Raw genomic sequence first — 12,739 nt, forward strand, 5'->3', positions numbered from 1 at the left:
TGGACTAACCCTCTAAAACCTTGGGCCAACATGGGCATTTCCTCTTCTATGTTGTTCTTATCAGGTTTTTGATCACAACAACAAAAATATCTGGCCAAAATACATGAGTGAAAATAGTCTCAACTCTCACATTAAAATTCATAGGCTGGCAGATTGGATTTAAAAATAAAGACACAAACTATATACGGTTTGCAAGAGACTCATCTTACAGGTAAAGACATTCATAAAATGTCTAAAAGAGAAAGGATGGAAAAATATATTTCATGAAAATAGAGAACCAAAACAAGCAGGAGTAGGTCCTCTCAGAACAAACAAAGCTGATTTCAAGCCAAAATTAATCAGAAGAGGCAAGAAAAAGGCAATTCATACTGGTAGAAAACAATTCGGCCAAAAAGTAGTGATAGTGTTTATATCCCTAACCATCAGTGCACCTAATTACATCAAGCAGCTGCTATTCAATGTAGAGATTCAAATAGGCTACAATAAAATAATACTGGCTAGTTTAAATAGAACTCTTTCCCTTTGAGACAGGTCATCCAAACAAAAAATCACTAAAGACTTTTCAGATTTTAAAGTATTATAGATCAAATGGACTTAGCACGCATTAATAGAATATTTCATTGAACAATAACTAAATTCAACTTCTTATCAGCTGACCATTCAACTGTCTCCAAATTGACTATATTTTAGGACACAAAGTAGTAAGTCTTAGAAAATATTCTTTTAAAATTAGTATAACCCCTTGCTTACATCTTATCAGGTCAACAGCAACAAAATAACCATAGAAATTACATAAGGACATAGAGATTCAATAATACACTTTTGAACAATGACTGGATCATTGAGGGAATGAGGGGAGGAAATTTTAATTACAATTTTAATTAAAATTTTAAATTAAAATTTCTAGAATCAAAAAAACAATAGAGATTCAATGTGCCAGAATCTCTGAAATACTAGGAAGGCAGTTCTAAGACAAGAGTTTATAAGCTAGGAATGGATACCTTAAAATTCAGAACAATCCCAGATAACAATCCTTAATAATGCATCTCCAGGCCTTAGAAAATTAGGAACAATCCCAAATATTGTAGAAAGAAGGAAATAATTAAGATGCAAGCTGAAAATAATGAGAGAATAAAAAAGTACTAAAGATCAGTGAAACAAAGACTCTGTTCTTTGAAAAGTTTAAACTAGACTGGTAAACCTTAACCAAACTAAGAGACGAGACACAAATTATATATGCACATAGCACAAATTTGTCAATTTCTTTCCCGTTCTTCCTCTTTCCTTCTTTTCCTTTTTCCCCCATTTCTCTTTCTCTACTGTTCTTGTCTTTTTTCCATTTTGATGAGATCCCTTTATTTTTTCATTTCTCTCTCACTACTACATATGAGATAAAACATCTGAGGTGTGAATTTTGTCTTTCCTCAGGTAGATTATTAGTATTTATAGAAAAGGATCCAGATATTCTGTCTATTTAGTAATTGGATTTTATTTCTTCTATGATAATTCTTACAGATCCATAAAGAAAAGATGTGTTTGAAATGCCTGTCAAAAATTTCTTGCCCGACTACTTAATCATCACTAGGAACCATAGGATTAATCAGTGACTCACTAGGAACCATAGAGCTAACCAGTGAATCACAAAATCTAGAGGCAATCAGATAACTGAGCTGTTGGTCACATCCTACCTCATTCATTTTGATCAGGAAGCAGTCGATGAAGTCCCGAGGATTGTCCATATCCAAGGATTCTTGGTGTTCTTGTACTTTCTCCAAAACATACTGTTTCATATAGGCATTATTCTTTAAAAGTTTTTTATGACTCCCTGGGAAATAATCAATGAGAGCAGGAAAATTGTTGCAGATCTACAAAATAAAAAATATTTATTAACTAGAAACAGATAATAAAGACATGAATATTATGTGTAGTCCTTCTGATAAATAGAGATGTAAAAATTTAAAAAGTTGATGTTTCTCTTGATAGAGAAATTTTTACTGTACATATATAATAATTCCCAAGCTTATAGAAAGATTTGTGGGAGAGAATTATGACCAGAGGTTATCAGAAATGATAATCATTTTCTATACTCATATGTCATCTTTAGAGATAAAAATAAGTTTATTTAAGTTCTCTTCTTTTTCAAACCAATTTTTCCCTACAATCTGGAAATACAGATTGGTATGAATTAGCATGACTGATGCTCTGTAGATGAGAACAGAGTTTAAGGGAGTTTGGGTCACCAGGGAAAGAGTACAATGCTTGGTAATAGTGAATTATGCTCAGTAGAGTAGAAGGAAGAGGAGGAGGAAAGAGGAGAGGGAAAGGGGGAGTGGTCGGGACTGAAATAGAACATATTATATTCCATGCTTGTATAATTATTTCAAAATGAATTTATTTTTATGTATAACTAAAAATAACTAATAACATTTTTTAGTTGAAAAAAGAGCACAATGCTGTTTGCTGCTTTTTCTTACAAGAAGCAGCCTCATAGATAAAAGTTACTACAGGGGAGATTTTCAAAGTACATGAAATGCAGTTGGGCATTCTATGGAGAAGTAACTGTGCACAAAAATAGTTAGGAGATTTCTGAAAATCTGACTTTCATGAAGAATGCAGAACCTGCCAGCTAAACATAGGGTAAAACTGTTCAGGGTTGTACACACTGAAATGCAATCATTTCATTAGCCTAACCCTGATTGCATTTCAGTGTGTACAACCCTGAACAAACAGACAGATTCAATCCATTGTCTTTCAATATCCCTTCTCTCCTCACTTTTCTTCATTCCGCTTTGACTATTTCACTGATCTTTCTTCTATTCTTTTTTTTATGTGTGCCACCTTATTTTGGATTAGTTTCTGCATATCAGAGAAAACATTCAAACTTTGATTTTGTGGGACTAGCTTATTTGACTTAGCATGATATTCTTCAAATGCATCCATTTACTGGAAAATGACATAATGTCATTCTTCTTTATGGCTGAGTAATACTCCACTGTGTATATATGTCATACTTTCTTTATCCATTCATCCTTTGAAGGGCACCTAGTATGTCTCCATAGCTTAATTATTGTAACTTGTGCTGTTATAAATGTTGAAGTGCCTGCATCATTGCAGTATGCTGATTTTAAATCCTTTGGATGTATACTAACGAGTAAAATAAGTGGGACAAATTGTGGTTCCATTCATAGTTTTTGAGGAATGTCCATACTGCTTTCCAACGTAATTGCACTAATTTGCAGTCCCACAAACAATGTACACATTTTCCCCTCATTCTGACTAAAATGTATTGTGACTTGTATTCTTGATAATTGCTATTCTGACTGCAGTGAGATGGAATCTCAATGTAGTTTCAATTTACCTTTCTGTAAATGCTAGAGATGTTGAACATTTCTTCCACATATTTATTGGCCATTCGTATTTTTTCCTTTGAGAAGTGTCTCCTTAGTTCCTTTACCATTTATTGATTGGGTCATATGGGTTTGGGGTGTTAAATTTTATGAGTTCTTTGCATATCCTGAATATAGATGCCTTATCTGAAGAACAAGTGGCAAAGATTTTCTACCACTCTGTAGGCTCTCTCTTTACATTCTTGACTGTTTCCTTTGCTGTGAAGAAGATTTTTAACGAGATATCATCCCATTTGTTATTATAAGTTTTAATGTTCTCACTGGCATTTTAAGAGTCTTGTTGAAGAAGTCAGTTCCTGAGCTAATATGTTGGAGTGTGGGCCTACATTTTCTTCTAGCAGGTATATTTTCTGGTCTAATTCCTAGGTCTTGGATCCACCTTGAGTTGAGTTTTGTGAAGGATGAGAGATAGGGGTTCAATTTCATTCCATCACATACAGATTTCCAGTTTCCAGACTGTGGTGTTTAGACTCACTGGACTGCTTGGATCACTAGAAGGTCTTACATGTCATAGTAAAGATGGTGTGTTTTCTCAGGAAAGGGGGATGGGATTTTTGTCTCACCTGGATCCATGGGGAACTCAGAATCTTCACATTTTCATTCAATTTTCCCATAAAGTATAGAAAATGCTGATCTTTATAATCAAAACGATTATGGAAGATAACAGAGCAGATCACATTGCAGGGAGCACATTCCAGGAGAAAAGTAGGATCACAGGGTGAGGCTAAAGAAGTAGAAACATTAAAAATCCACATTAAATATTTAAAAATTCATACAAATGTACTTATCTTTGAGATAACAGGAAAAGGTAATTGTAGAAACTCTAAGCAGGGATCCAACATGGCGGCCGGCGAGCAAGCAGCATTTTCTATACCTCCGCAGTAACAGGATCAGAGAGACACATAAATACACATGCATGGGACCTGCTGAAGATCTTCTAACAATATTCCACTGAAAAGAGACCTGCCGATAACTAGTAAGTCTGTGTGAGGGGTCAGTTTGTCCCAGGCGACTGAATCTCGGCAACGCGGATCAGGGACACAATCCCACCGGTCACGGCGACGGCTGATCTGGGCCCTGCAGGGCTGAGTCTGGGATCGGCCTCAGGCGGTTCAGTGCTAGGATCCACACTCCTACCACCCCACCCCCCTCCAGCCGGTTCGGAGCAACGCGGATCAGGGACACAATCCCGCCAGCCACGGAGGCGGCTGGACTGGGCCCCACAGGCCTGAGTCTGTGAACGGCCTCTAGCGGTTTGGCGCTAGGACTTTGGCAGCGCTTAGGGCTGAGTTTCAGCTTTGAGACAGAGGAGAGAAGCGGTCCAGTTTGGTTCCAGACACTGGTCGGACCACAGAGGAGGACAGCAGCCGCCATTTCAGAGAGATGATGTAATCATCCCCATGTTCTACTGATCACAGCTCATTCAGCTACGGAAGAGGTGATTTCAGGCTAGTAAATTTCAAAAACACAACAGTTGCACCAAGCAGAAAGAAGCGCGTGCAGTATGAAAAGACAAGGAAAGAAAGGATCACAAGCAATGCAGGTCAACTCAACTTTAGAAGAGGTAATAGCTGCAACAGATGGAATATCAGATAAAGAGTTCAGGATATATATGCTTCAGATGATCTGGAGTCTCAAGGAAGACATGAGACAGCAAAATCAGACAATGAAAGATCACATTGACAAACAAATCCAGGAAGTAAAAGATCAATTTCACAGGGAGATAGAGGTAATAAAAAACAAACAAATAGAAATACTAGAAATGCAGGAAACAATAAACCAACTTAAAAACTCAATTGAGAATACTACCAGCAGAGTGGATCACTTAGAAGATAGAACATCAGACAATGAAGACAGAGTATTTCAACTTGAAAAAAACATAGATAGCTCAGCAAGTCTACTAAGAAACCATGAGCAGAACATTCAAGAGCTATGGGATAATATCAAAAGACCAAACTTAAGAGTCATTGGGATACAGGAAGGCACAGAGCTCCAAACCAAAGGATTAAGCAATCTATTCAGTGAAATAATACAAGACAACTTCCCAGACATGAAGAATGTGACAGAATCCCAAATCCTAGAAGCCTACAGGACGCCGATGGTGCAGAATCATAAGAGATCAACACCTAGACACATTATAATGAAGATGTCCAACATACAGAATAAGGAGAGAATTTTAAAAGCTGCAAGAGAAAGAAAGCAGATTACATTTAGGGGTAAACCAGTCAGGATAACAGCTGATCTCTCAACACAGACTCTGAAAGCTAGAAGATCCTGGAATAACATATTTCAAACACTGAAAGAAAATGGGTTCCAACCAAGAATCGTGTATCCGGCGAAATTAAGCTTCAGGATAGAAGATGAAATTAAAACCTTCCATGATAAACAAAAGTTAAAAGAATTCGCAGCTAGAAAACCATCTCTTCAAAAAATCCTTGGCAAAACAATACAGGAAGAGGAAATGGAAAATAACATTGAAAACCAACAATGGGAGGTAGGACAGTAAAGGGGGGAAAGTAGTCAAAGAGGATAACAAATCAGGTTTAGTAACATCAATAAACAAATATGGCTGGAAGAACAAATCATATCTCAATAATAACCTTAAATGTTAATGGCTTAAACTCACCAATTAAGAGACACAGGCTAGTAGAATGGATCACAATACAAGACCCAACAATATGCTGCCTACAGGAGACGCATCTGATAGGAAAAGATATTCATAGACTGAAGGTGAAAGGGTGGGAAAAATCATACCACTCATATGGACTTCGGAAACAAGCAGGAGTGTCCATACTCATATCTAATAAAATAGATTTCAAGCCAAAGTTAATCAAAAGGGATAAAGAAGGACACTTCATACTGCTCAAGGGAACCATACACCAACAAGACATAACAATCATAAATATATATGCCCCAAACAACGGTGCTGCTATGTTCATCAAGCAAACGCTCCTCAAGTTCAAGAGTCTAATAGACCACCATACAATAATCATGGGAGACTTTAATACACCTCTCTCACCACTGGACAGATCTTCCAAACAAAAGTTAAATAAGGAAACTATAGAACTCAATAACATAATTAATAACCTAGACTTAATTGACATATATAGACTATACCACCCAACATCAAGTAATTACACTTTTTTCTCAGCAGCACATGGAACCTTCTCAAAAATAGACCATATATTATGTCACAGGGCAACTCTTAGACAATATAAAGGGGTAGAGATAATACCATGCATCTTATCTGATCATAATGGAATGAAACTGAAAATCAATGATAAAAGAAGGAAGGAAAAATCAAGCATCACCTGGAGAATGAACAATAGGTTGCTTAATGATCAATGGGTTCTAGAAGACATTAAGGAGGAAATTAAAAACTTCCTAGAGTCAAATGAAAACACAGACACAACATATCGGAATCTATGGGACACATTGAAAGCAGTTCTAAGAGGAAAATTCATTGCTTGGAGTTCATTCCTCAAAAATAGAAAAAACCAACAAATAAATGATCTCATACTTCATCTCAAAATCCTAGAAAAAGAAGAGCAAAACAACAGCAAAAGAAGTAGAAGGCAAGAAATAATTAAAATCAGAGCTGAAATTAATGAAACTGAAACAAAAGAAACAATTGAAAAAATCGACAAAACTAAAAGTTGGTTTTTTGAAAAAATAAATAAAATTGACAGACCCTTAGCCATGCTAACGAAGAGAAGAAGAGAGAGAACCCAAATTACTAGCATATGGGATGAAAAAGGCAATATCACAACAGACACTTCAGAAATACAGAAGATAATCAGAAATTATTTTGAATCCTTATACTCCAATAAAATAGAAGATAGTGAAGGCATAGATAAATTCCTTAAGTCTTATGATCTGCCCAGATTGAGGCAGGAAGACATAGACAACCTAAACAGACCAATAACAATAGAGGAAATAGAAGAAACCATCAAAAGATTACCAACTAAGAAAAGCCCAGGACCGGATGGGTATACAGCAGAGTTTTACAAAACCTTTAAAGAGGAACTAACACCAATACTTTTCAAGCTATTTCAGGAAATAGAAAAAGAGGGAGAACTTCCAAATTCGTTCTACGAGGCCAACATCACCCTGATTCCGAAACCAGACAAAGACACTTCAAAGAAAGAAAACTACAGACCAATATCTCTAATGAACCTTGACGCAAAAATCCTCAACAAAATTCTGGCGAATCGGATTCAAATACATATCAAAAAAATTATACACCATGATCAAGTAGGATTCATCCCTGGGAGGCAAGGCTGGATCAATATACGGAAATCAATAAATGTTATTCACCACATCAATAGACTTAAAAATAAGAACCATATGATCATCTCGATAGATGCAGAAAAAGCATTCGACAAAGTACAGCATCCCTTTATGTTCAAAACTCTAGAAAAATTAGGGATAACTGGATCATACCTCAACATTGTAAAAGCCATTTATGATAAGCCACAGGCCAGCATCACTCTGAATGGAGAAAAATTGAAGGCATTCCCACTAAGATCGGGTACAAGACAGGGATGCCCTCTCTCACCACTTCTGTTCAACATAGTCCTTGAAACACTGGCCAGAGCAATTAGACAGACGAAAGAAATTAAAGGCATAAAAATAGGAAAAGAAGAACTTAAATTATCACTGTTTGCAGATGATATGATTCTATATCTAGCAGACCTAAAAGGGTCTACAAAGAAGCTATTAGAGCTAATAAATGAATTCAGCAAAGTGGCCAGATATAAGATCAACACGCATAAATCAAAGGCATTCCTGTATATCAGCGACAAATCCTCTGAAAGGGAAATGAGGACAACTACTCCATTCACAATATCCCCCCAAAAAATAAAATACTTGGGAATCAACCTAACAAAAGAGGTGAAAGATTTATACAATGAAAATTACAGAACCCTAAAGAAAGATATAGAAGAAGACCTTAGAAGATGGAAAAATATACCCTGCTCATGGATAGGCAGAACTAACATCATCAAAATGGCAATATTACCAAAAGTTCTCTATAAGTTCAATGCAATGCCAATCAAAATCCCAACAGCATTTCTTGCAGAAATAGAAAACAGAATCATGAAATTCATATGGAATAATAAAAGACCCAGAATAGCAAAAACAATACTAAGCAGGAAGTGTGAATCAGGCGGTATAGCGATACCAGACTTCAAACTATACTACAGAGCAATAGTAACAAAAACAGCATGGTACTGGTACCAAAACAGGTGGGTGGACCAATGGTACAGAATAGAGGATACAGTAACCAATCCACAAAACTACAACTATCTTATATTTGATAAAGGGGCTAAAAGCATGCAATGGAGGAAGGATAGCATCTTCAACAAATGGTGCTGGGAAAACTGGAAATCCATTTGCATCAAAATGAATCTGAATCCCTATCTCTCACCATCCACAAAAGTTAACTCAAAATGGATCAAGGAGCTTGATATTAAATCAGAGACACGGCATCTGATAGAAGAAAAAGTTGGTTATGATCTACATACTGTGGGATCAGGCTCCAAATTCCTCAATAGGACACCCATAGCGCAAGAGTTAACAACTAGAATCAACAAATGGGACTTACTCAAACTAAAAAGTTTTTTCTCAGCAAAAGAAACAATAAGAGAGATAAACAGGGAGCCTACATCCTGGGAACAAATCTTTACTCCGCACACTTCAGATAGAGCCCTAATAACCAGAATATACAAAGAACTCAAAAAATTAGACAATAAGATAACAAATAACCCAATCAATAAATGGGCCAAGGACCTGAACAGACACTTCTCAGAGGAGGACATACAATCAATCAATAAGTACATGAAAAAATGCTCACCATCACTAGCAGTCAGAGAAATGCAAATCAAAACTACCCTAAGATACCATCTCACTCCAGTAAGATTGGCAGCCAGTAGGAAGTCAGACAACAATAAGTGCTGGAGAGGATGCGGGGAAAAGGGCACTCTTGTTCATTGCTGGTGGGACTGCAAATTTGTGCAGCCAATTTGGAAAGCAGTATGGAGATTTCTTGGAAAGCTGGGAATGGATCCACCATTCGACCCAGCTATTCCCCTTCTCGGTCTATTCCCAAAAGACCTAAAAAGAGCATGCTACAGGGACACTGCTACATTGATGTTCATAGCAGCACAATTCACCATAGCAAGACTGTGGAATCAGCTTCAATAGATGAGTGGATAAAAAAAATGTGGCATTTATACACAATGGACTATTATTCTGCAGTAAAAAATGACAAAATCATAGAATTTGGAGGGAAATGGATGGCATTAGAGCAGATTATGCTAAGTGAAGCTAGTCAATCTTTAAAAAACAAATACCAAATGACTCCTTTGATATAAGGGGAGTAAACAAGGACAGGGTAGGGACAAAGAGCTTGAGAAGAAGATGTACATTAAACAGGGATGAGAGGTGGGTGGGAAAGGGAGTGAGAAGGGAAATCGCATGGAAATAGAAGGCAATCCTCAGGGTTATACAAAATGACATATAAGAGGAATGGAGGGGTAAGACAAGATAATACAAAGGGAAGAAATGATTTACAGTAGAAGGGGTAGAGAGAGAAAAGGGGAGGGGAGGGGAGGGGAGGGGAGGGGGATAGTAGAGAATAGGACAGACAGCAGAATACATAAGACACGAGAAAGGCAATATGTCTATCAATGGAAGGGTAACTGATGTGATACAGCAATCTGTATACGGGGTAAAATTGGGAGTTCATAACCCACCTGAATCAAACTGTGAAATATGATGTATTAAGAACTATGTAATGTTTTGAACGACCAACAATAAAAAAATAAAAATAAAATAAAAAAATAAAAAAAAGAAACTCTAAGCAATATCTATCTAGAAATTTCTTTCACATGAAAAATGTTCAGCATGCTAAAAATCAGTACCACTTTTACCTTAAACTCAAATTGAGTTTAACCTTGTAGCCAGTTTCATAGTGATTTTCCTACTGCTCCATTCAAATCTACTGCCTTTTTAAGCCATTCTAACCGAAAGTCACATTTATTTTGGAAAACATTTTAAAAGATCACTTTAAAAACACTTGTTAATTCAATTTCCATGCTGAATCATAGTTGTCATCAAACCTGTAGAAAATTAGGAATTAGGTAGAAAGAGAAAAAAGTTAAAGGACATTCGTTTTATATCACTGAAATATTTGTGTGTAAAAACTGCAGAGGTAAAGAATAAATTGAGTGTAACTATGTACAGATTTGTATACTTGTGGAACAAATGAATATAAGCAGAAAACATTCATGTTTTATGAGGAAGAAAGGCAAACACATAAATAATGACATTTGTTGACAAAAATAAAGGTAACAAAAATTTATTTTAAAGTAAATTCAAGGTAACACAAAGGTTTAGTTCATAAATGGAATCTGTTTATTTATTAGACAAAAAGAGAGAGAGTAAGAGAGAGAAGAGAGAGACTGACTAAGGGAAAATTTTTTGCTTTAGGAAATAGAGCCCATCATCTTCAAATACCTCATTATTTAATCTATTTGGCAATTCTGCCTTGTTGTGAAATTCTGGAACATTTCTCTGAATCGTGTAGTCACAAGTATATTTTAGTAAATATGAATGCTTGTTGGGAGCTGCTTTGAATGAACAGGCCTTCAAGTCCCCATGCCCTGGGGGCTCTGACCAATGACTACATTTTCTAGTGACTTGGGTGTTGTCCCAGCTGGGGAGCAAGGTGTGGCTCCAGGTGTAGGCATCACCCAAGGGGGTTCAGCTACACTCACCTGTTCCTTTGTAATCCTACCCCTTTTCTTCTTTGGGGATAGAATGTTCCATGGAAACTCCTTGTGTGTTTCCTGTATAAGAATAAAGAAGTCCAATGGCTGTTTCTCTTTACAAGGACACTTAAGGTTGCAGAGCCATCTCTGGATTGCTGAAAAGATATTTCTGTGTGATTGTGTGCTTTCTTTGTCATTTTCTTGAATTATTGGAATAGTCAGATTTTCTGAACCCAGCACTAGGTCGCCAGCTAGGACAGATGGCGACAAATGCTGGTCATCCCTATAGTCAATACTGTCATAGTGTAGGTAGATAAATTAACATACAATAAGGTTTTCACTTTTGTAGGAATGTATAAAAGTGAAATAACAATTAGGTGATCAATAAATATCATTTGTTAAAAAAAAGTATCCAAAGTCACAACTATATTTTTTAATTACAGTTTACTTGATAAAACAAGTAGATTTTATATTTAATTAAACTTTACTTGATAAAAAAAAATACCAAAAAGGTAAGGTATCTACAATAAAAATTACAAAATGTTGATGAAAGAAATTGAAGAATATACAAATAAATGGAGGATTAACATTGTTAAAAGTATCATACTATCCAAATCAATTTTTAGGCTCAATTTAATTCCCATGATAACACCAAAGACATTCTTCACAGAACTATAAAAAAAACCCTAAAATTCATGTGGAAGCACAGAGAGAGAGAGAGAGAGAGAAAGAAACATAGGTATTTCATATAGAGAGAGACTTGAAAATATATTTATATAGTCAACACAGTCTTGAGCAAAAGGGCAAAGCTGGAGGCAAGACAATTCCTGACTTTAAGCCATACAACACAGCCACAGTAAACAAAACAGCATGGCATTGGCATAAAAACAGGAAAATATAATAATCAAAGAGAAAGAATATCCTGGAGGAGGGAAAAATGCATCTACAGTCCACTGATTCTAAACAAAGTTACTAAAACTTATGGTGGAAAAAGGAGACCCTCTTCAATAAATGGAGCAGACAGAAGATTGTGACTTGAACCTCCTCTCTCACCCTGTACAGAATCCAACTCAAAAATGGCTCAGAGACCTGACGGTAGGTTGTGAAACACTAAATGAACCAGAAGAAAACATAGGGGGAATACCTCAAGATGAATACCAGTGATGATTTTTTTTCTATATGACCCTAAAAGCAAAAATAGGCAAATAGATAACATCGAGTTGAAAAGCTCTTACACAACAGTCAATAGAAGAGACATTCTACAGAAGGAGCGATAATATTTGCCAATTATTCGTCTCACAGAGGATTAAAATCAACAATACATAAAGAACAAAAAATTAAAAACTTAACAACAAACCACAGTAATACAATTAAAAATGGGCAAATAATCTTAATAGGTACTTCTCAAAAGAAGAAATATAATGATCAATAAGTACTTTTTAAAAATTCTCAATACCATTAGGTATCAGGCAAATGCAAATCAAAACGACCAAGAGATATCATTTTGCTCAGGTTAAAATGGCTATCATAAAAACATGAAAACAAAAATAAGAAACACAT

General features: G+C 36.0%; 1 protein-coding gene across 1 annotated transcript in view; it reads right to left on the minus strand.

Moving 5' to 3' along the window:
- Positions 1-12,739, minus strand: part of LOC113177714 (cytochrome P450 2C18-like) — a 45,553-nt gene that overhangs the window by 14,669 nt on the left and 18,145 nt on the right. The window contains 2 exon segments of the mRNA XM_077798771.1: positions 1,689-1,865; positions 3,971-4,131. Coding sequence (XP_077654897.1) covers positions 1,689-1,865; positions 3,971-4,131 — 338 coding nt within the window.

The sequence above is a fragment of the Urocitellus parryii genome, chromosome 5, assembly GCF_045843805.1.
Source record: "Urocitellus parryii isolate mUroPar1 chromosome 5, mUroPar1.hap1, whole genome shotgun sequence".
Classification (NCBI taxonomy): domain Eukaryota; kingdom Metazoa; phylum Chordata; class Mammalia; order Rodentia; family Sciuridae; genus Urocitellus; species Urocitellus parryii.